General features: G+C 35.6%; 1 protein-coding gene across 1 annotated transcript in view; it reads right to left on the reverse strand.

Annotated features, from left to right (window-relative positions):
* Positions 1-9,763: 9,763 nt before the first annotated feature.
* The window catches only part of Pxn (Peroxidasin), a 216,704-nt gene continuing 199,637 nt past the window's right edge, over positions 9,764-26,830 (reverse strand). Inside the window, exons 24-25 of the mRNA XM_069845069.1 lie at positions 14,568-24,649; positions 9,764-13,778 (exon numbers count right to left, since the gene is read on the reverse strand). Of these exons, the coding sequence (XP_069701170.1) occupies positions 24,554-24,649 (96 nt within the window). The 3' untranslated portion in view covers positions 9,764-13,778; positions 14,568-24,553. The remainder of the gene's footprint in view (positions 13,779-14,567; positions 24,650-26,830) is intronic.

Raw genomic sequence — 26,830 nt, forward strand, 5'->3', positions numbered from 1 at the left:
AGTTGTGCATGCAATGAAAACTGCAACAGGGTTATTGTAAGAAACACGATTTTTAATCTCTAATCAGGGGAATTTTAACAGGTGCTCCTCTTCTTTGGTGAACAAATTATTTGTGACTATCTCATTCATTTTTTTTTCATAAGAGAAAGGAAAACATTCCCTTAATTTTAAGTCAATGAATCAAGATGTTATTTTATATTTCCAACAATATCGGACAAAAGTTCATAAAATATTATTTACTGCTAGAAAGTCGTTGAAAATAGAAAATGAATAAAATTAATTCTCGATTATCAATCTGTTGAGATCACAAGTTTAATTTCTGATCGTTGCTTCAATCTTATCCTATGGAAAACACTGTTCAAGTTCGACCTGAAGACTAAAATTTAGAGAATTTAAAAATCTGAGGATATGATAAAATTAAACTTAATTTAAACATAATTTGAAATATATTGGAAACTGCCGGTATAATCGTAAGTATAAATTCTTCAGTAATTCATTCTAAGTGTTCATCATCACAAGGAATGTACTGCATTTCAGACTTGGCAGGCCCTAGCATTGCCAGGATATTATTTTTTGAGGCCTGATGCAACAGGGCACTTTTTAGATTTTCATGTATAGCCAATATAATTACTGGAGATATATTATTAACATTATTAGATGCCACTACAGGTAAAAGGTAAAGGTATCTCTGTAACATGCCATGAAGGCACTTGGGGGGCATGGGGGTAGAGCCCCATGCTTTCTATGATCTCGGCACTAGAATGAGGTGGTGTGGTCGGTACCACGCTCTGAGTGCCTTTTACCCCCGGGAAAGACCCGGTACCCAATTTTATAGGAGGCTAAGTGAACCTCAGGCTGTTCTGAAAATTTGGCAACGAGAAAAAATCCTGTCACCACCTGGGATCGAACCCCAGACCTTCCAGTCCATAGCCAGCTGCTCTATCAACTGAGCTACCTGGCCGCCCACTACAACAGGACCATCTTTAAATTATTTATTATGAAGACTATTAATTGGCATTCAAATTGCATTATCTTCAAAACCCACTGGCGTGGCTCAGTTGGTTAAGGCACTTGCCTGGTGGTCTGAAGTTGCGTTCGGGCACGGGTTCGACCCCTGCTTGGGCTGATTACCTGGTTGGGTTTTTTTCCGTGGTTTTCCCCAACCGTAATGTGAATGCAAGGTAATCTATGGGGAATCCTCGGCCTCATCTCGCCAAATATCATCTCGCTATCACCAATCTCGATGCTAAATAACCTAGTAATTGATACAGCGTCGTTAAATAACCAAATAAAATAAAAAATAAATAAACTACCATCAAATTTATTTATAAAAATTCATATATTATTCATATTTAAACACTTTCACAGTGAGATCTACTCCGCAGACCTAGAAACCTCTATATATAGATTTATTTTGGGCAGACTGGCAAACCAGATGATTAAGGAGAAGATCGCGGATATTGGATAGTAAGAAAGCATTGAAAGACTCAAATATTAGTACAGAGGAAGATTTTGAATACGAGATGAGGTGTAGAAGAAATGTGTTGCGTTAGTACCGGTACCCTTTATGAAAGCAACTAGGAACAATGGACATAAAATTAAGGATAAATTGAAAATTAATGGTGAGTTATTCGATGTCGAAAGCTTGAATGAGTCGACGAATGTAGAAAATATAAATGAAAGAAAAGGAATAGAGATAAAGGAGAGAGTAAGAGAGATTGTAAATAAAAGTGCAGTGAAGAGAAAAGGTGAAGTTGCAGAAGGCATGAGTGCAGTGACACAGGAGATGGCGATGGAAGGATGTCTGAAGAAATCGTCAATGTCAGCAAATTCCATTCAGACGATAGTGAACTCTCAGGCAGCTACGTCATCAAGAAGACGATCAGTAATGACGCCACTCTATGGCCTAGTCAGAAGTGTGAAGATGCTGAAAAGTGAAGGAATAAGTAAAGTATCGCATGACAGTGGTGGAGACCTTGGAGTCGGAAGAAAGAAGGGGAAGAAGAATGTTGAATCAAAGAAAGAAGAGAGTGGGGAAAGAGGAAATGCTGGGAAAAGACGTACAGAGAGTGTTAATCGAGTTAGTAGTGTGAAACGAGGGGACAATAGGGAAGAAAACAATATATAATCTGAGGAAATGGTGTACCAGCTGGGGGGGGGGGAATTGAGACGGTGTCGGGTGAAGTTCCTGGGTAGCTCAGTTGGTTAGAGCTTTGGTGCGTTCAGCCAAAGGTCCCGGGATCGATACCCGGTTCCGAAACAATTTTTCCCTTAAAATTATTCAAGCATAAACAAAATTTAAAATATGAAAGCCAATGAGTTGCTCAGTTACAAAAGCTGCTATATAACAGAAGTAAAAACAGGGAACAACTGGATAATACGCATGGCAGACCAATATCGATAGTCGACTCTACTCGCTGGCCGCTAGTCACTGGGCCGTACCGAGCCATATCAAACAAAATATAATCGAAATGGTGGTAGTCAAATTCGCGACTATATTCTTAAATAATTCACTCCATTAGTCAAGTTCAAGGTTTTATGTAGTACAACGGCGGTTTTTTGAATGCATTAAAAGAAAATGAAGATGTAATAAGATAATAAACTAGGTTATCACGAGGAAATTAACAGGAAAAAAGGTGTATTTCACGGAATACCATTAAAATGACGGAAAGTAAATTTCCAGTTAATGTTCGCCAAAGCATAAAGTACGTAATTATGACGGCGTTGCTGTTTTATTTCTGGCCTATAGAAAAATACCTAGCCTTTTACAACAAAAAAATTTAGGGACCATGAAATTATTCACTGCTTTCATGTTTTATTTAACGACGCTCGCAACTGCAGAGGTTATATCAGCGTCGCCGGAAGTGCCGGAATTTTGTCCCACAGGAGTTCTTTTACATGCCAGTAAATCTACTGACATGAGCCTGTCGCATTTAAGCACACTTAAATGCCATCGACCTGGCCCGGGATCGAACCCGCAACCTTGGGATCTTTCATTATAGGCCTATTATTTTTTTAACAATATTACGAATCAAAAACTGTCATATTATATAATTTTAACTACTACATGGACGAATGAAATCAAGCTAACCTAACCTAACCAAAGCTAAGCTAAGCTAACCTAACCAAAACTAACCTAACCTAACCAAAGCTAATCTAACCTAACCTAAGCTAAGCTAATCTAAGCTAACCTAACATAACCTTCGTAAATGCAAGGCCTGTAACCAGAGCAAGAAGGGATCTCAATCATTTAATCTGCAAGTACACGCAAAAATAAATTCAAGTAAGGATCACGCTCCCACTGCATGAGAGGTCCGCGCATGCGCTACAGCAAAACTGTTTCTGTCCCGAGCCTCTCATCTAAGGCACTCGTCATAATTTACTCGCAATATTTACGCAAATACACATTGTCGCTAACAGTGGTGCTATCTCTCAATAATGTTCAGAACGAAGGAGGTAGACAGAGAGAGAAAAAATTTCTCCCGCCAACTACGCCACACACCAACGTCATGTTCTTATGTTGGTGACATTGTGTATTTACTTAAATTTGGTGGTAAACGTAACGGCACGGTTCAAAGCGACGGTGCTAATTCTCCAGTATAGCGAAAAACAGTTTTCAAGTTAAATTTGCAAATTAACTACTAGTAGGACATTTTATGGAACTTTTAAGGTTAATTAATTATTTTTGTTTTTAAAAAACTGACGAAAACTGTTCATATGCTACAAGATTTTGATGTTTACTTTTCAGATAGGGCCTTTTTCAACTAGGCAATTCAATAAAAATATGAACTAGTGCCCCAGAAACTTACAGCTTCAGTAATTTCCGAGAAAGGGGTTTCTGCGAACAAAAAAACCGGAAAATTTTTTCTGTGTGGAACTTTCCTACATTACTGAGTAGAGATTTCACGAATTTATCCACAAGAGTTTCTGATGATCATTATTTGTAACACACTTCAGTATATCATACTGGGGCAAAGTAGGTAGAACAAAATTTTTTATAGTTTGAAGCAGACATACAGATGAGCTGGTTGGTGCTGCACCTCTGTTGGAATTAGGAAAAACACTATTTCAGTTTGTTCCAGCAAGAAATTCTGGATTCGTTCCGAACTACTGTTGTCACGCCAGGAGAAGGCGGCTGAAGTACTTAGACGGGGCGGAGGGGAAACAGTCGCGCATGCGCACCACGCTGTTCACTGCAATATTCCTGTTTCACAAACATCTACTGCACGTGTCTATGAGTCTTTGCGACTTTGTGAAAATAATTGTGGGGTTTTTACTGTAGTGCTTCATTAGTTTCAACAAGACAGTATACCAGTATACCGCAAATCTTGTATTGCTTTAGTTATCCTTTGCTTTTCGTGTTAATAGTGTTGATAATAATATAGTTAATAGAATTTATGTTATTGTATACTGTTATTTAGGTTTATAGCAGTTTTTTGTTTATTGTAAATATGTCGACAAAGAGGAAACAAGGATTGACAATCTATAGCGAAGAAAGAAATATTATTAGAAGTGCAAAATAATTCTGTGATGAAGAAAAAGAACAACAGTGCCTTTGCATTCCTCTTACGAAACCTACAGCAAAGGTAGAAAAGTACTCTAATCTATCCACAAGAACAATACAGCGTATAAGGAATGAAATAAAAGACTACACAGAAGAAAGTGCGTTGTCGACACCTGAGGGAGAAAAAAAATGTAAACGTCCAGACTACCAAAACGCAAATTAGATAACTTCGACGGGAGATTGACAAAAAAGATATAATTGAGAATTTTTATTTGAAAAAGAAAGAGGGCCACCGGCGTAGCTCAGGAGATAGCGCGTTTGCCTTCTGATCTGCAGTTGTGCTCGGGAGTGAGTTCGATTCCCGTTTGCGCTGACTACCTGGTTGGGTTTTTTCCGAGGTTTTCCCAAGCGGAAGGCGAATGTCAGGTAATCTATGGCGAATACTTGGTTTCATTTCGCCAAATACCATCTCGCCATCATCAATTCAATCGACACTGAAGAAGCTAGTAGTTATTACAGTGTCGTTAAATAACAAGTAAAAAAAAATAGTACCAAGCTGCAACAAACGTCCATCCTTTTACAAAAGAAAATTGATTTGAAATGAAAGACAACATTAAGACGAATACTGAAGAAAAAGGATTTCAGGTGCAAGAAGTGAGCAGCAAAAAAAAATTAGGAAAACGCTGTAAATTAGAATACGTGAAGACATCTACAGCAAATAAGAAAGCTTAGGAAAGTGGAAAAACCGATTTTGTATCTGGACGAAATGCGGATAGATGGGCCTACCAATTTAACGTTTCCCAAGTGCTGGCAGGATAAAAATGTTACAGGAGTTTTGACTACCGTAAATGTGTCCAGAACACTCATTGTTGTCCATCAGGATGGGGGCGGTGGGGCTAATGGCTTTGTTGAGAGATTCGAATTAATATACACAGCTGGAACATAAACAGACGATTATCATGGACAGATCATACTCCAGAAATTTTGAAAAAATGTGATAATGATAGTCATAGCGACAGCACCGAAGATGCGGAATCTTTTATGTGTGACTCCGTTCCCTTGTAACCAAGTAAGTGGACGAAGTTTTCAGGTCAGAGTGTAGCGTGAAGTTCCCCTGTCCCGCCTATCTACTCCCCGCGCCAACTCGTAGCGCGAAGACAGTAATATCGAACTTCTTTTAACGGATGCTCCAGTTGTGTATGGTGTCAGAACTAGTTCGGAATTTTACGTTGTTGGAACGCTTCTTGAACTCTTCTTTCACTGCTTTCGGAGTTTCTTCTCATATTAAAATTACTATATATTCATCTTCCAAACTTAATTCTTCGTAAAATATATCGCTATCACCTTCCAAATCACTCATGATGGACTAATTTTTTAAATTTTAACCTGCCTAATCTCGAAGCATTTTAACCATAATTTCAGATTAAACCATCTGCACATGCGTCAGTAGTTCAGAATTCCCAGTTCTGCTCTTAATCGAGAACCAATTTCACTAGTTCCGAACGAGTTCTAAAGCACGTTGGAACAGTAAACTGGAAGTTCAGTACAGTATCAGTTCTAATCTTGTTGGAATGCACTTTACTGCGCATGAGCAGACAGTTCAGAATCGATTCTGAGCCATGCTGGAACAAACCTACTGTTAGAATGGTCGTATGAGCAGGCGACATAAACCAAATACCTTATTATAATAATACCGGACAGCTAGCAGTTCTGCACGCGAACGACGCTGGTGCTGCTACCTACCTGCCGGTGTGGTGATACTCGCGAAACAAGCTGTAATCAACTGCAATATATATTGTTGCTGGGCTAGTTAATAGTTTTATTAATTAGTGCTGTGTTAAAATGTCAGGGTGTATATGTGCTGTTTATAATTGCTACAAAATTACAGCATTATAAATTGCTCCAAATCGTACTTTAGATTTCCGAGGGATCATAAAACGTGAGTCAACAACATTCCTTAGTAGGCCTAATTCCTTCGTCTTCGTGGTGACAGAAAAATACAAATTAGCTTTTTTATTTAGACCTAATAAATGAATAGAAGTTAAAATGTATTGGAAATTTTAAGGTTTTATCAAATTAAGTTTTATTGTTGTTCACATGCCTTTACTAATTATTACAAGCATCAGATTACTATAAATTTTCTTTTTGCAGTTGTCAGCAATGCGTATTTAAAGCATTATTGTAAATTCATTCTTAATGTCAGAATTGATTTTGTCTCACTAAACGAAAGAAAACATATGTAACAATGAATTACGGAAAGTAATATGAAGTATGCAATATTTCTCATAATATGCAGCTTTGATATAAGATAATAATTTTACATTAAATATTACCTATTCAACATTTCTTAATTGTTTCATATAGGCCTATTATTCCACATTAGTAACTCACGTTTTGAACAATAGTCCGAATCGCGCAATGTTAATATTTGTAGCTTATTTGTGGACGTAATTTCACGCCGCTCTGCTAGATGTCAGGTCCGTGATATTTCGCACTCACGTCAATGCTACTAGTATACAGCTGTTCGGTATTATTATAGTAAGGTATTTGCATAAACGGCCATCAGATGCATGGATGCATTCGAGCAGGCAGTGACATTAACCCTGGATGAGAAACATGGGGCATTTGAATACCCCACTGAATTTTGTTTTCTACATATTTTTGTGTTGGTTGCACTGGCACATCTGGCTTTCCGTTACTTTTCCTAACAATGTGTCATAAGTTAGTACCTCCTTTGTGTTTGTGGTGAGTGGTTGTGTTGTGGAGTTACAAAGTGATTGCGATCCGGAGGAACCCCACGTTACTCTTAGCGTTTTTAGGTGAGAAATTCCATTACTAAAATATATATCATTGTACAAAGTTATTTTATGTGACTGATATACTTACAATTTCGTAACTTCATTTCAAGTGATATTATATTATATTATATTATATTATATTATATTATATTATATTATATTATAATATATTATATTATATTGAGTTTCGAATGTATTACGTTATGTTCCAGGTTTTCCTAATATAGCTTATTTGAACGATGGTGCAATATACGAAGAACTTATGCTTGAAGATCCTCGTGATCCTAATGAACATTTTTCAGACGAAGATGATGTAGTGATTACTGATAACGTGCAAGAAGACTTGAACTCGGTTCATAGTGACACTGAACTACAGGGTGACTTACAGACAGTGAATTGATAAGTGAAGAGGAAACTCCTCCTGAAAAACAACCTAGGCATTCATCTTCTAAACCAAGTAGTTCCGCAGCATGTCACGTTCTCGTTCCTTCTAGAACTAGTGTCAAAGGGAAGAATGGATATCGTTGGTCGACAGTTGCTCCATTGAAATTTGGGCGCACTCCTAAGCGAAACATAGTAGTGTCTATTCCGGGACCAAAAGGAAATGCGAAGCATGTGAAAACTCCGCTTAGTTCTTTTCTGCTATTTTTGGATCATGATATTTTAGAGACTATTATTCAGTGCAATGATGAAGAAATTGAACGCCAGAGACTGAATTATTCTGATGATCAACGAAACCTGGGTATCATTACATACGATGAATTACTTGCACTTTTGGGGCTTTATATTTATTTTGGTGCTCACAAATCAAGCCAAGTTTCAACAGAGTTACTTTGGCACAAAATGAGAGGTCTGCGCATTACTGAAACTGTGATGTCACAAAGAAGATTTAGATTTCTGACAAATTGTCTCCGCTTTGACGAAAAATCAACACGATCCGAAAGAAAACAACTGGATTTCTTTGCTGCTATGAGGGATGTTTGGAATAGGTTTGAAGAGAAGTGTCGCACGATTTACAACCCCGGTAACTACTGCACAATTGACGAACAATTGCTTGCGTTCAGAGGCAAGTGTCCTTTTCGCATGTACATTCCTAATAAACCAGCCAAATATGGCATAAAGACAGTGATGTGTTGTGATGCAAAAACCAGCTACATGCTCACTGCAATACCTTATACCGGAAAGACAATGAATACAAATGGCAAACCACTTGCTGAATTCTTTGTTGAAGAGCTCTCAAAGCCAATACATGGCACCAATAGAAACATTACAGTTGACAACTGGTCCAGCTTCATTCCATTATTCAAGGCTATGGCACAACATAAATTGACAATGGTGGGTACACTCAGGAAAAACAAACCACAAATCCCTAAAGAAATGATAGACATTAGAGGAAGAAACGAGAATACAAGTATGTTTGCCTTTGATAACGAACGCGTCCTTTTATCGTATGTTGCAAAGAAAGGAAAGTATGTACTACGTCTTTCTAATATGCATCAAGGAGCTTCTGTATCCGAGTCAGGACTTCCTGAGATAATCGACTTTTATAATTCAACCAAAGGTGGAGTTGACATGTTCGATCAGATGTGTAGCACCTACAGCTGCAATAGGAATACACAGAGATGGCCACTTTGTGTGTTCTATGGTATGATCAACTCAGCATGCTTGAATGCCTATGTCATACTACGCCACAACATGACAACAGTTGGAGCTCATGTGCAACCCAGGGAAACGTTTCTTCTGTCTTTGGGGGAAGCAATGATGACTCCCTGGATGGAAAAGCGTCTTGTGATGCAGAATCTACCACGTCTCATCAGAGCAAACATTGCTGATCAACTAGGCAAAAACGTTCCTGAGACATCAACCACGCTTCAAGGAGAAGGAGCGAAACGTCGGTGTCATCTTCGTCCTCGAAGCAAGGACCGCAAAAGCAAGATACAGTGCAGTGAATGTAAGCGTACTGTTTGCCAAGATCACAAAGTTTCATTATGCCTGCAGTGCAAACCTTAAAAACAACAATGAAACAATAAACAAGAGAGTGATTCAGAATTCAGAAAAAAAATGTTGTAGTTCAACAATGTTCAAATTTAAATGACTTATTGTTACCTATGGTTTAATTATCCAGGTATAATTGATTGTTCACTTCCTAATTTGCATTTTTCATCTGTTTTTAATAAAATTTGAAATATTTCTAACAATTAAATTATTGTTTCTAAATAGGGGTAAAATAATACCCCACGTTACTTATTGTGTTCCTAGAATTGTATGTTACTCATCCAGGGTTAACAAATCCCATTTCTCTTCTGTAAAGACACTATCCGAATTTTCAAGACTACATAAAAATGAGCAAAAATGTATCATATTAAATTACCTCTCATTTTTTTTAACCTCTGAAAAAAGTAGCAAAGTCTTCTCTGTCTTCAAAAATCAATCTGAAAGTAAGGTTTTGAGAATGAATCAATTTTTAACTACCAAAATTCAGATCACTTTACTAGGTTATGTCCTTCGTTATTTTCCATCAGAGATTTTGACTCCCTTCCAAATACATGTATATACATTCTGTTTCATGAAAGGTTCTGATGGAAATAGAAATAATACAAATAACAGATATAAACAATGAATAAAATATACCACAGGTTCTTTGCAAGTGGCTACAATGTCATGATGGTGTAAATGATCATACATCCTCCTCATAACAATAGAGTAACATAAATACAATAAAATTTGACACAAATATAGTTTTTCCCAGTCTAGGTTTGGAATGGGACAATGTAAGGAATTGAAAATGCAACCTATTACAGCAGTTCTCAATCTTAATGGCCCACACAAAGAATTTTTTTTCAGCCATTACAAATCAATTTTATTTATATCGAGTGATCAGTAAAGACGTAAATGTTTATGATATGCCAAGTCATTACTAGACAATGTACCGGTACATAAATATTCAAAGATAACTTTTGTATTTGTGTGTTTGAATGTACAATGAAAGATAAATCGACTTAAAAGCAGTTGATTTTGATGTGAGTTAATGGAGTGAATGTATTTATGATCATTACATTATATCTATGATACTACCATTGTACTATTTTATGTTCTATGGGCCAAAGATTAAGAACCATAGCTGTTCAACATGGCCAGAAAAATAAAAAAATACTATAAGCTATATTAAAATGATGTCATGGCAGTGTTACATCATACAGAATGGTCCAACACCAAATCAACATCTAGATGGGGCGAGCAATAAATAATCTAGTCAGTGGAAAGAACTACAATGCAGTAACAATCATTTCCTTATCAATACATCATCTAGGGTTGCCAATTTTAAGGAATAAAAAATCATTAACGTTTCGTTGCTTCCGTGCACAACACGGAGTCACAAACATACGTCCCACTTCTCGCATGCAAAAAGATAAAAGAGCTAAAGTTCATCAACACAACAGCGCACTTTCTTCCTACTTGGGAGGTACCCAGTTTGAATTCCAGCTTTTCAGAAAGGTTTTCAGTGTTGTTGGTTTCAATAATTCATTCAGAATAATACCAGGACAAGTATGACAAAATTCTTCCTATAACATCCTTAAAATTTTTGAAATTAAATTTGTAAGACATTACTGTACAGTAATTACTAGAAATCATGTTTCCAAAATATCTGCGAACGTTTTGAGGTATTAAAAATAAATCAGTTCAGTAAAGTTTTACATCAACTATTTCTGGATAAGGCTTTTATTGGTTGTTAATTGCTTTTTATCGTCTTTCTGGTTTGTAATTAATTTTTCATGTATTAAATCTAAGAAAATTTAAATCGTAAAGAAGTGCTGCATCAATCAGAAGAGGTTCATATATTTTTAGACATCCAGTACTAATAAATCGGTACTTAAACTATCAATTGTGTAACTTGTTAGATATTTTGTACCTATATACGGTAACAAAAGAGTTTTAAATTTAACTGCTCATGAACAAATATTCATTACTACGTATTTTACTAAAATTATTTTAAAGATTAACGTTCTTGCAAAGTTTTCTCTGGAGTTCTGTCTCATTGTCACTACTGATGTAGGCCTACTGTACTCCATTCTTGTGTCTTAAATTTATTACAAAATTTGCGCATTCTACATGTATTCAATTTTACAGATTAAAACCATGCAAGTCAGTACTTTATTGGCAATGAATACCTAACAGATTTTTTTTTTTTGTTAATATAACCTATCAAATGCTTAAGATTAACAGACTACGCTATTTATAAAACTGTACCGTATGTTTTAATATTATAATTACATTCGTCTGTATGTGTGTGTAGCCAGTAGTAACTTAATAATTATTGTATTATGTTGTTGGTAATGCTGAACTGTTGGCAGTAGATCCATTAGTTCCGGTTGTCTAGCACTCCAATATTTTTATTTTATAGATTTTTTTATAACAAATGCTTTGGCGGAGGAGGTGATTTTGAGCCATTTCTTTTTGAAGGTTATAAAATGGGTACAGGGATGAAAAATATAATCAAATTCTATGCAGATACTTCGCGAGTAATCTGAACTTAGCAACTGCACATTTCTGAGGGTGGTCTTGATTCTTGCAAAGAATTTCCAATTTTTTAATAATATCTTGCTTGCAGTAATTTTCAATGCCAATTTGCCACTAGATAAAGTCGTTATCAATCAGTTCTTTTCTGTGCTTGTCAAGCTCCTGACATCTCTTGGAACTTCAGAAAGCACAAGAAGATTGCTTCAATCATTGCAATGCGTGTTTCAACTATTTGTAAATGAACTATAAAAATAAAACAAAAAAACGTCTCAGGAGGTTATGTAGGTATTGGCATTTAAATAAGTCAGACTACAACAGCATTTAACTGAATGAATTAAAAACCAGAAACAACCTGTTACATCTCATACTGGATCTTGGCAGTCAATATAAGATATGAGAACAAGAACAACAGTTGGCAACCCTCTTTAAACCAAGTCTACCTTCACTGATTTTCTCTTCATAAAATGGCCTGTGCGTTTATTACTATCATCAGTACTTACAACAGGGGTGGCCAAACTGTGGGACTCCCACTCAATTATTCCAGATTATCGTACTTGAGCAGAATAGTCAACAATTAAATACTGATAAACTTGATGATTCTGAAATTGCTTTTTAGTTTATCCATCTGGGCTGGTACCTACAGAAAAACTTGAAACACACACTCTCTTTTATGACAATAGAAAGAGGTTCTATTACTATTATTTCCAGTTCTGGAAACATGTCTAGACACAACATGTTTCAAAGGTCGGAGATATGTCTGTCTTCCTATCGGAATCCATTCATAAATCTTTTTCGGTAATCTGCCTTAAGGTTATTAAATATCTAAGAAGAATATAAAGGGAATGAACTTTAAATGTTCATATACATATGAAATTACATTTGTTTAATTAAATTTGTTGTTTAAGGCAGTGAAATAATCCTTCTATTCCTACCTGAAGAAATAAACTACCGGTACCGGTACCGTACTCATCACTCGTGACAGTTTTCGACTGTACACTAACCATGATTGTTTTGCTTTTCGCTTTCTATGCATTGAGAATGTACAACACCAAACTGTCTTCTTTGCAATCCACAGGATAAACAAAAATGGAAGCTGACCATTTCCACAACTGCTCAGTTCTAAAGGACACTTTGTTGTTTAAATTATATTAGCAAGCTAAGATATGATATAATATAATATAATATTGTTTTATTAATTCAGTCTAATTGACATATCACAAATATAAAAAGTCAATGACACTTACCCATGTGAGTGATTATTGTGTACTATGCAAATATAAAAATTAAAAGTTAAGCAAACGTTTTCGCCCTTCGGGCATCATCAGGCTTTTTTACATACAATATCTTGTACATTTTGTCTCTTATTGTGGAACCTTTTTGATAATGAAAATAATGACTATTTAAAATTGACTTATGGTAACTAACAATCTAACATTAATGTACAGATATGAAAATTTAATACATAATAATGATATAAAATTGTGGCTGCACTGCTGTGTGGTGTTTAAATTATAACATCATAAAACTGTGAACATGATAAAAACATTCAGTCGGCAAGATCATCGTAACTAACTCAACCGCATTTCATCATAAAACCTAGTCTCAAAAGTCGTCTCAATGTAAATGTCAACACAGATAACCTGTGCAGTACATACGATCTTAAATATTGATTTCACCATAACAAGTAATGAACCATTGAGACAAGACTAGCAGCAAAACATCCAATTAATGAAATTATGAAGTTTAAAGAGGAATGAAATGTTTTTATCATGCTCACAGTTTCATGATGTTATAATTTAAACACAACACTGCAGTGCATCCACAATTTTATATCATTATAAAAGGTAAAGGTATCCCCGTAACATGGGGGGCATGGAGGTAGAGCCCCATGCTTTCCATGACCTCGGCACTAGAATGAGATGGTGTGGTCGGCACCACGCTCTGACAGCCTTTTACCCCTTTGCTCATAATTTGTGTGTACGTTTTGTAAGCAATGTTCGTAAATATGATCATATTACCCCATCCCTGGAAGCAATAGGTTGGCTTAAACTAGATAAGAAAAGAAATTTACATTCACTTCTCTTTCTCTTCGAAATCTTGAACTCTTCTATTCCTTCGTACCTGTCGTCTCGCTTCACTTACCTTTCTTCCCACCACAATCTGAACACACGCTCTCGCCATGAAACAATACTAACAATACCATCCCATCGCACCTCCTCATACTCATCCTCTTTCACAATAGCCCTGCCAAGACTCTGGAATTCGTTACCTGCTAGCATCAGGGACTGTCGAAATAAAATTGAATTCAAACGCAAACTTACTAGGCACTTGGTCAGTAATTGAGACTCGTTCAGACATGGTTTCTTGTAAATAGTTCTTTTAATCTACCACAAAATATCTCAATATCCGGTAATTTCATCACTATAGAATTTTGTTATTGTAGGTTTAATTTGTAATTTAGTAAATACAAAAATATTCTTTGTTCTTAACTTCTATGATAAAATGTCTAGCTTTCATTAATCAGGTATTCTTGTCGTACTTTAATTTTTATTGTAATTGTAATTGTAAATTTAATATTAATTGTAACCTTATTGCTCATGTTATAGTTGTAATCCCCTGGTAGAGGGGCAGAGAAGGCCTGACGGCCTTATCTCTACCAGGTTAAATAAATAAATCTAATCTAATCTAATGTAAGGGGGGGGAAAAAAAAAAAAAAAAAAAAAAAAAAAAAAAAAAAAAAAAAAGACCCGGTACTCAATTTTATAGAAGGCTGAGTGAACCTTGGCGCCGTTCTGAAAGTTTGGCAACGAGAAAAAATCCTGTCACCACCTGGGATCGAACCCCGGACCTTCCAGTCCGTAGCCAGCTGCTCTACCAACTGAGCTACCCGGCCGCCTTTATATCATTTATTTATACCATTATTATGTATTAAATTTTCATATCTGTGCATTAATTTTAGAATGTTAATTACCATAAGTCAATATTAAATAGTTATTATTTTCATTATCAAAAAGGTTGTGATTAATCATTCGTTCCACAATATGAGACAAAATGTACAAGATATTGTATGTAAAAAAGCCTGATGATGCCCGATGGGCGAAAACGTTTGCTTAACTTTTAATTTTTATATTTGTATAGTACACAATGATCACTCACATGGGTAAGTGTCATTGACTTTTTATATTTGTGATATGTTAATTAGACTGAATTAATAAAACAATATTATATCATATTATATTGACTATCTGAACATTTCAATATGCTTTCTAAGATAAGCTAAGATATATCACCCATATTCTAGCATTTTTATTGTCTTTTCTTTCTGTTGGAGTCGTTTATTATACTTTTTTATATTTCAAATACCGGTAATAGCAATTTCAAGCTTCTTGTACTGCACTGGAAATAAATAAATAATGAATCTCCATTACGTATACTATTTACAAAAAAAAATTATTGTGTAATGAAATGATGCTCAATTTAAAGAACAAGTTTTAAAAATGAATATATCGATTCTTGTCCCACATAGATAAACACAAAATCAAACTTTCCCAATGCTAGGTTAATGCTCAACCTGTTCCTAAATGCGACAGAGGAATAATCTGTAGGAAAGACTGAGATGGAAATATCAGGGAAACTGAGAAGAATATGGGGAGAAGAATGTTGTAAACTGAGTACGGTACTTTCTGATATGAGAAGTTTTGGCCACCCCTAATCTATAAGAGTTTTCCAACAAAAATTGATTCCTCTCTCTCTCTCTCTCTCTAAAGTTGATGTGTCTAAGTACTATTGTTACCATGCTGAACTAGATGCCCTGCTAGACCTCTTCAATTTGAAACTGAAAGACAGCGATGGGCTGTGAAGACACTCTACGTACAGTACAGCAGAAGCTAAAGAGCCTTCCGTCAGAGCGCTGTGTCCAGCAAGCATGCCACGCAATATAAAACATTACCTTACAGTATTGGAAAATGCATACAAAGTACTATTGCTACTTATGATTTGATAATTTGATGAATTATGATCCTTTATGAATTAATAATAATCATATCAACAACATCAGCTGTTTTTTTTTAATAACAGAATTCAGAAAACGTATTATGTGTCTTTCACGTGTTAAATTTTACATTACCTCGTTAACATGTTTCAGCCTGCTATCGGCCATCTTCTGAAGATGGTTAATGAGGTAATGTAAAATTTAACACGTGAAAGACACATAATACGTGTTTCCCGAAGTGATATAGTGTTAAAAGTTGTGTAATCAAGATGTATAACAGAATTCAACTACGAAAATATAACATCTGTCCTACAAGAAAGTTATTCTGAAATATGATAGAAGAAAAAGGGCTCGGCAAACTACATTTTGCAAGTCTACTTCATCTGGCTCATGAGTTCTTTATAAAACATGTAAAAAAAAGTATTATTATTGTACAAAACATGAAATTAATTTCGTTATTAATACCCAGTAAATGACTGAAGTTCTAATACATATTTTAACAATATTGTGATAAATTATGTACCAGTAGCCTACCTTACGAATTATCGATTTTTATGATCCTTATAAGGTATACCTTATTTTATTTCAAGGAGTGCAGTTCGGTGGCTCCTTTGAACACCCACTTACAGATTTATGACTTCCTACACAAACACCTCTGACAATTCCATCCTGTCCCCTCGTCCCAACATTGCACAGTTGCCACAATCCTGGTGACCCTTGAAATGAGACTGACGGGATTCTTGGAATTCGGAAAAGATGCGACAACTCTGCCTCCACACGGATTTGATGGGAGCCTGTCAATTCTTCTGAATGAGGGTTGTGATTGGTTACTGACAAGAGGAGACAAGATTTCCGTCACAGTAAGGAAGACATTTATTTATGACAACCAATTAGTAGTGGGCAGTAGAAGGTCTGTCGGTAAAGTCCTTTCTATGAAACTGCACTCCATGAAAAAAAGTAGAGTATACTTATCTACCCTTGTGAGAAAAATTTTCAGTTTTTATCCAAATTTTAAAAATGATTTTTTTCCTGATTACTTGACACATAATTAATGATTTTCACACAAAATAAACCCCTCAAATATTTTTGGGAGGGCATGTTCATTGAAGAAAAAATTCTCTTCACTGAAGCATTACTTCCAGGAAGACACAGAGAGATCTCAATCAATTTCTGGAGTTGTGCATAGAAAATCATTTTCTCAGAGACAATTATTGAAGACCTCTTCGGAATAAGGGTATAACTAACTTATCTTCAATAAATGTTTCAGGAGAAGTAAAATAATTTCAGGGGCATATTTCATTAGACCTATATTTTCTAGCGGAACCATTTGACTAATTAACAGATTAGCCAAATGTTTCATTACTCCATTTATGGATGAAACAGTCACTCAAATAGGCTGCAACTGAACATAAAATTTTGTTGAATTACGGATAATGACATGTGAAATTTCTTTCAAGAACAAAATGAATACGGTGCTTAAAAAGTCGAGTTCTATTTTTCATAGGCAGATTTTTCTCTGAACTTATCTCGAAGTTGTAATTATGAATTACAAAACTTCTACCTCTTAACTTAAGAGGTTCTAAACGGGTACTACCAGTACAGTATCCCAGAAGTTGAGTAACATTGAAATGTTAGGAAGACCACCATGCCTAACACATGACAGATTGATGATGATTTTGATTTTCATTATGAATGTCACTGTGATGATGAAAATTATCATCATGACGAACATGAAGAAGAATTTATAGTTAGTAAAACAGATTTTATAGTGTGTCAGAAAGAGTATCAAAGTGTTCATGTTAAGAAGTTTGCCAATCCCTGGTATAGAGCAAGGACGGTTTTCAACTATTTGGTCAACTAAGTTGCTACAGTTTTAGAGCTAAGAGCATTAGAATGCCAATGCAGCCACTGCCAGCACCCATTTCAGACATGTAATGAGATATCTGGTGCTTTCCACGCTAAGATATTATATTACGTTAAAACAGCTACAGATTTGTCACAGGAGAATGGAAAGGAAGATCCTAAATGTTTCACTAAGAGACAGACTCAGAAACGAGGAAATAAGAAGGACAAAAATGCGCGATGTGGTAGAAAGGGCAGAAAACCTAAAATGGAAATGGGGCGGCCACGTAGCACGTATGGATCACCAGAAATGGACGAATCGCACCACAATGTGGGACCCGAGAGAAGGACGACGGCACGTGGGACGACAAAAAACCAGATAGGCGGACTACTTCAGAACCAGAGCGGGGAGTCAATGGTCGAGAGTGGCACGAGATAGAGAAGTATGGAGGCAGCTGGCACCAAACATGAATCATCAAGCACCAGATAGGACAGGAAGTCAACGACAGTGAGTGTAATTCGTGTGAAGTGATATGAGGAAGTGTGGGGGATGAGTATCGTAGAAATGATCGAAGAGGGAAGTCAGGAACAGTGAAACGAAGAAATATCAGTAATATGACCAAGCTCCCAAGGACTCACTCACCTTAGGAGTCTACTTATGAGCAATTCCCTGTGACAACAGGAGGCCCTTGCCCTTACGGGATGTGTACGGGCTAAATTTATTATTATTATTATTATTATTATTATTATTATTATTATTATTATTATTATTATTATAACATCTGATGCCAGCAACTGGAAACACACTAATGGTAGCAGACGTCAGTAAGAAAAAACATGCAAAATTATCTCGTGCACATTAGAAGTTACACATATGAGTGGTGATGCCATTCATTATTGATTCTTATTTTGATTTTATTTCCAGCTATTCAACTTACAAGATTTCATCAAACTTTCGGCTGATTTGGGTGGAAATATTTTCTTATTCATAAATCAGTAATATGCAACAAAAATCAAGAAGGGAAACATAAATACAATTTTATAAAATTGTAGCTGTGTAAATACTGATACAACCAGTGAGGGAAGTGGGAAAAATCTGAGGCAGTATGCTACCCCAAGGTTTTCCTCAGGCATACCTCGATTTAAAAAAAAGGCATACCTCTCCCTTACAACATAGACATAAATGATGTATGCAATAAATTGTTTCATGCAGTCAGTAACGCGAATCTTTGAAGTTTACGCAACACATTAAATTTCTTAATAAAATAATTTCAAGATACTTCAGTTATTTACTAGATCATTTTACAATGTCCTTTGAGAATTATCACTTAAAATAATATTAAAGCTTCAAAGTGCCTTACTTAATTATTAATAAAAAGTGCAACAAAAAAAAATGACACAGTCACTAAATTGGCAACAATGGCCACCACAAGCTACAGACCACAGTTTTCTATACTTGAAATACTACCGTTGTAAGCATTCCAGGGGTTGAGCTTATCAAATAAGCGTGTCTAAATTAATACACAATGAATACAGTTCCAGAATGCTGTGGTTTAGATTTACGAAGCAAACAGATAGTAGAAATGTAGAAACAAATTTTTACGATCACATTTTTTCAGTGACGGTATGTCATTTTCCTCTAATGGTATGTTTTCTGGCCATAGAAACCAGTGACGGTATTCCATACTGTCGCATACCATCTCACTTCCCTCACTGGATATAACGAAGTTAAGCTTTAATGAAAAAAAAAAAAAAAAAAAGAAAGAGAAATAGTCACTGTTAACAGATTAATGTTAGAAGAAAAGATGTAAAATAATTTTCTTTGTGTAGTAAAGCAAAAGTATTGACTTAAAAACAGAACTAGACAAAATATTCTCAGAAAATGAACACTAGTACAACGACTCAGAAAATATGGAAATACGAAGGTATAGAGATAAAGAAAGATAAATAGAACAAAAACAGATGACAGTACTGGAAGAGACTTTCAATTTACGACCTGTAGTGAATGAATGGTTTCCAGTTACTTAACTGAACAGCAAGTGACTGGATACTGATGGCAGCAATGCATTGGCAACTTAGTGTATATTAGCTCCACACCACGCAGCACAAGAGCTCAAAAAACAAACTAGATCAATACGAGATAATTTGTATATATGTTGAAATGGATACTAATGGTAGAAATGCATTGGCAACCTAGTGCATATTAGCCCCATATCACGCAGCACAAGAGCTCAAAAAACAAACTCGATCAGTACGAGATAATTTGTATATATGTTGAAATGGATACTAATGGTAGAAATGCATTGGCAACCTAGTGCATATTAGCCCCACATCACGCAGCACAAAAAACAAACTAATTCAGTACGAGATAATTTGTATATAATGTTGAAATGGATACTAATGGTAGCAATGCATTGGCAACCTAGTGCATATTAGCCCCATATCACGCAGCATAAGAGCTCAAAAAACAAACTCGATCAGTACGAGATAATTTGTATATATGTTGAAATGGATACTAATGGTAGAAATGCATTGGCAACCTAGTGCATATTAGCCCCACATCACGCAGCACAAAAAACAAACTAATTCAGTACGAGATAATTTGTATATAATGTTGAAATGGATACTAATGGTAGCAATGCATTGGCAACCTAGTGCATATTAGCCCCATATCACGCAGCATAAGAGCTCAAAAAACAAACTCGATCAGTACGAGATAATTTGTATATATGTTGAAATGGATACTAATGGTAGAAATGCATTGGCAACCTAGTGCATATTAGCCCCACATCACGCAGCACAAAAAACAAACTAATTCAGTACGAGATAATTTGTATATAATGTTGAAATGGATACTAATGGTAGCAATGCATTGGCAACCTAGTGCATATTAGCCCCACATCACGCAGCACAAGAGCTCAAAAAAGAAGCTGGATCAGTACGAGATAATTTGTACGTATGTTGAAATGGAAGCACAAGAAATAAATGTTAAAATTTGATTTTTTTCTTACTAAATTAACATGTTTTAAGTTAAAAAGTCAATTTGAATCAAAATATAAAAAAAAAAAAAAAAAAATTACCTAAATTATCTGCACAATGTGGCTTGTTAACAAGAAAGAGATTTGAAGAGAAGATACGTATACTCCTAAGCAAATATGCATTTGAAATATTATGTTGATTACCTGTATTAGTTTTGTAAAAATAAAAAATATACTGTAGTGGTGTTCTTTTGGATCGTTTGAACATTACTGCAAGAAAATATATATCAACCTATACTCTCTGTAAAAAATATTGTATGTAGTAGAATGAGTAATATAATTACAATAAAATATATTGCAGTTAATGAATTAATGAATATGTTGTCTCTTCATAAAACTTGTATTCAAAGGGTCTTTTGTACAATTCTCAAGGCCAGTTATGATGAATGATGATTTCTGTATTTTACCGAGTCTCTCTAGGTAAAATCTCAGTTGTCATAATATTCTTCCCAAATCTCTTCCTGCTATCTACAGTGTGGGCAGTTCAAAAATCTCCAAACATTCGCCTACTGGTCAATCACTGGCATTCCTCTAAATGAAAGTGTGACACTCTTCCTGACTGCAGTCAGTCGTGAGTGAGAATTTATCGGCGTGAGACAGTTGTGTTGTGCAGTAGTGAGTGAGATTTCATTAGAGAGTACAGCAGTGTTGTGCAGTGATGATATATTCACTGTGTCGTCGTATATTCATCTTGAAAACGTACATCAAGTGCAGAAATTTGTGTGGCAGAATAAGACAATCATTTGGGCGTGAATTTCATAGCAGCCCAGTTACAACACGAAAAACAAGGTTTCAATTAAAGTTAGTGGATAATTTTAACCCATATCTGCCTAGTGCTGCGTTTTCGCAACATTCTGCATTAATTATTGTTCTGCAAAAATGCAAAGAAATGAATTACAAAATTAACTTTTATTTCATTGCTGTGTATACTAGAAGAATCAAAGGAGCCTGCAGCACAATAATTAACTCCCATTTCAGTTTCATGTGGCGGTGCGAAAATTATGAAAATATTCAACAAAAAAAAGTTATGGGCATAAATGGGTTAATAAAACAGGTTCTGTAACTGACCAGAAAAGAAAACGATGATGTGACATGTGCTTACAGAAGAAAAAAAAAAACTTGATGAAATAGCTTTTTTGGAACGTAATCCTCGAACATTTTTCTGCACTTAATGTATGCATTCGTGGCAGCCCAATTCCAACACGAAAAACAATATTATTGTAAACTTCATTTTACGATGTTGGGTGACGTATATATGTCCGTTGATGTGACATATTAATGAATATTTAAATACTTATATAGTCACAATCATGACATGGTTCGAGGTTGTGAAGTTTTTCTTTCATACCATGGCATGATTGTGACTATATAAGTATTTAAATATTCATCAACAATATTATTTATTAAAGCTAAAATCCACACAGCTAAAATTTTATAAAACAATGGCAGTACCAATGCTGACATGCGCCTGCGAAAATTGGACACTTAACAGATCAAATAAAAGAAGAATAGAGGAGCTGAAATGAAGTTCTTATGTTCAGAAGCAGGCTATATATTATTAGACAAGAAATATAATGACGAGATCAGAACAGAATTAAATATTTTTAATCTGACAGAAAGAATTCATAGTCTAAGATCTAACTGGCTACAGCACATAGAAAGAATGCCACCCTACAGGCTTCCATTAATTTTATCCATTACCAACCTAAAGGTAGAAGGAATGTTGGGCGTCCGATGACAAGGTGGAGAGACTCGATCTCTTGATGTGGAAACAGGCCTAATGTAGAAGAAGAAGAAGAAGAAGAAGAAGAAGAAGAAGAAAGTTAATGGATAAGTTTAATAAAAAAGGTTCTGTGATTCACCGAAAAAGAAAACGATAACATGTCATGTACTTATAGAAGAAAAACTTGATGAAACAGAAGCTATAGGTCTCATAAGCAGGGAATACCGACGACAGGAATGCGAACGAAACAATTCGATAAGGAAGGCCGGGCGACAGGAAAGGTCACGAGATAACTTGAGTGATATTCAAGAGTACAGTTGAAAGAGAAACGACATCGATAGAATCAATCTTGCATTGAGATAGTTACATTACTGTTTTAGTTTCAGTTCCACTGCGTGTGAATACGTGTCTTGTTCCAAGTGCGTGTATTTTATTATATAGTGATGGAGCGTTCCCCTCGCAGAGTATCATTATTTTATTCGTAAACATAATGTTGCGCGTTTAATTTGCTTCGAATTTTTCTCTTGCTACGCTCTTCATTTCTACAGGTGATGTCCCCATCTGTTCATCTTCTTGGAAGAGGCAGTACTTCCATCGGCCCACGCATCTCGCTCCCTCGGTATGCCTACATACATATGTTAAAACAGACAGTAACGTCACCACTGTTTTTCGGTAATCGTTCCTTGCGTGAGTTATACCTTGGAACGTAGTCCTCGAAAATCTTTCTGCACTTGATTACACATTCGTGGTAACACAGTTCCAACACGAAAAACAATAATTTATTAAAGTTAGTGGATAAGTTTAATAAAACAAGTTCTGTGGTTGACCAGAAAAGAAAATGTTGACGTGTTGTGTGCTAAAAAAAAAAATTGATGAAATAGGAGCTGCCTTGGAACACAGTCCTCGAAAATCTTCTTTTTCCATTTGATGTACGCATTCAAGATAAATACAGGCCTATGATGACGCAGTGAATATCTCATCATTGCACAACACTACTGTACTCTCTAATGAAATCTTTCATGACTGCATAACACAACTGTTACTTCGATGAAATCTTACTCATGACTGACTGCACACAGGAAGAGCATAGCGATTTCATGGAGGGGAATGCCAGCGATTGTATGGGGCTTGGACTGGTGATTGGTCGAGCAATGTTTCGGAATTTTTAAACTGCCCGGTTTGTATTATCTTAACATTACAAAGACGCTAAATTACCTATTTCTGTGTAAAAAAAAAAAAAACAATAAAAATCTTTGTAGACCAAAATCTTGTGAGACTGCTGAGGCCTCTGGTTAACAAAGGAGAAACCATATGTATAAAATATAAGGACGAGCACCACAAGCCAATAGTCTAAAGTGTATTCAGAGCTATAAAGAAGGTACGCCCTTAAATAAAAGGAAGTCAACAAGAAAGGAGACGGAACTGATGAAATTCCATTTTGATATTAGAAAATTAAAATGGCATACTAGAGTAAGAAATCATAGATAAAAAATTAAACAGGTAAAGAGGTGTGCTCTGTTTTTGTGTAGCGAATAACTCAATCTGCTGGACGAAATTCAAGGAATTGGCTGCGTTCAGCCGGGACAGTGCTAATTCAGCTATTCATTTTTGTTGAGTTACAGCAGCTGTGAGGTCCTGAACGACCATTGCAAAATGTCTGCTGTGTTTCCATCTACTCCGGAATATATGATACCATTGGTTGTTGCCTATCCCCTCCACTTTCGCTGGCTAGCAGCAGGCTTGCAGCGAAAAAAATTTTGCTACGAAAAATGGCGCCTGCTATTTCAGCGCTGTCGGCCAGCAAGGCGTTCAGTGCTGTCGCTATTTCAGCGCTGTCCCGGCTGAACGCAGCCATTGTACTTTAAAATGATCACATTAAGCTCATTATTTCTAGCTGACAGCCTTAGGCATGCCAATTGCTGGAAACAGCGCGACTGCAGGAAGAATAAAAGGTAAATATTGTATATAATACAGTAAAACACTTAAACTGTAACTGTACAATTAGTAAACACATAAAGAAACACTCAAGTGTTAGCGTCACTACCCCCACTCTCACTCTCCTGTTTATAGTTTGACTAGTAGTGGTATCCCTAGTTTTAAAAATATCCCCTCGCTCGGTATCACGTTATTATGAACACGTTATGCACACGTGGGACAGCACTCTCCGTCTCGCTGGACTGGAGTTGCACAGGTCGCATGGGGACACCTTTCCGTTGTGCATGTCACCTGCTTCTCCTGTGAAACAAAGACAAAATATCAGGTTTCATGGTTTTGACACAAGGTTGTCTTAGTCACTTACTATAAACAAAGACACAAATATCAGGTTTCATGGTTTTGACACAAGGTTGTCATAGTCACTATAAACAAAGACACAAATATCAGGTTTCATGGTTTTGACACAAGGTTGTCATAGACACTTAGTATAAACAAAGACACAAATATCAGGTTTCATGGTTTTGACACAAGGTTGTCATAGTCACTTACTATAAACAAAGACACAAATATCAGGTTTCATGGTTTTGACACAAGGTTGTCATAGTCACTATAAACAAAGACACAAATATCAGGTTTCATGGTTTTGACACAAGGTTGTCATAGACACTTAGTATAAACAAAGACACAAATATCAGGTTTCATGGTTTTGACACAAGGTTGTCATCAGAGGTCTGCATCGGACGTTTTCGCTCGAGCGCCAAGTAGTTCATAGCATAATCCGATAGGTAGCACACATGCATGATGGGTAAAATTGTCACGAGTGATAAATCCTCGAACGGTATAAGCCGAGCGTTAGACATTCGTTCTTGTTACAGTGATGAACTGTGTAGTAACATCATAGATGTTTATCATTTCAAAACTTTGCAGTGTTTAACTAACCTCTCCATAGTACAACTACAAAACTTGCTTTAAAATGTAATATAAATGTTGTAGGTAATTTTTTTTTTTTTTTTTTTTTTTTTCCCCCCCACACAGGAGTGATTTTGTTTTTGCCACATCTGATAGATGTTATTGGATGTACATGTAATTATTATAAACGGAGAACACAATCACGATAATGCAAGAACTGTATCAAGTTTTCTAGTAATAATAATAATAATAATAATAATAATAATAATAATAATAATAAGAATAATAATAATAATAATCTCTAATAATTAGTGTATCAATCTTTGCGTCTGTAACAGTTGTGCAGCATGATTATTCGTTTTATTATATTTTCTGTGACGTTATCTCTGTACTAATATTGTTATTAATCTACTGCTATATCAATAATATTTTGTAAAACGTTTCTACATTGTTGCAGTATATAGGCGGAACACTATGTATGGACCTATCATATTATATATGTGGTAAATCAAATAATGAATAATTATTAATTAGCAATAATAACTGTATATCGAAGTTTTTCATACTATTTTATTTATAACTTCATGTTCCTGTTTTGGTACGTTCCATTGACTGTTCCATTAAACGTTTGTCATAAATGCAGAAAATAAAGCCTTATTTTTACTGTGTGAGCAAAACATATGTGTATCTTATCTGTCGCCTTCCATTCAAGATAAGACATGTCGGTGGATGACCTTGTACTGTGCTTCTATTTATTACGAGCGTATCACGGCCGATCTTATCTCACTCGAGGCTGCGACACTCGACCGAGTTCAAGTGAGTGATTTAACTCCAATGCAGCACTCTGATTGTCATAGTCACTTACTATAAACAAAGCCACAAATATCAGGTTTCATGGTAGGTTGTCATAGTCACTTACTATAAACAAAGACACAAATATCAAGTTTCATGGTTTTGGCACAAGGTTGTCATAATCACTTACTATCCAGGTACTCACAATTTTTTCTGTAGTACACTGGAACAAATAACAAACAACACATTTGAAATACTGTTATCTCAAATAGCTCGGATGTGACGTTACACATGATTATAACAAAGGCATCGAAAATAATAATTTATTAAAAATGTGAGCAACAATTAGAACAATTCTATATCAACAATAAAAAACACACATAAATGAAATTCTACAATATGATAGTCATACCTAGGGACCTGACTTTTAAGCACCTATTTTCATAAAAATTAGCAACTACTTTTTTCAAATTTAGAATCAATTTTTTTTCCAAAGGAAACTTTGTGCATTCTACCTTTCAATTCTCAAAAGATAACATTGTGAACAGTTCAGTGTTTACCTCCTTCAAATTACATCGTCTCTCTGAAACAACAGCACCATAATGTGATGTGATAAAACACGATCACTGTCAGCTTTGTTTGTTGGTGTCCACAATACTTGCAAACAACATTCTGAAAATGTTTTATTCTCCAACACAGCAATTGAAGAATTGACAGAAAACTGTCTTAGCATCTGAAGCATAGAGTTCATGAATGAAATACTGCTGGGAAGTAGTGAAG

The sequence above is a fragment of the Periplaneta americana genome, chromosome 14, assembly GCF_040183065.1.
Source record: "Periplaneta americana isolate PAMFEO1 chromosome 14, P.americana_PAMFEO1_priV1, whole genome shotgun sequence".
Taxonomy (NCBI): Eukaryota; Metazoa; Arthropoda; class Insecta; order Blattodea; family Blattidae; genus Periplaneta; species Periplaneta americana.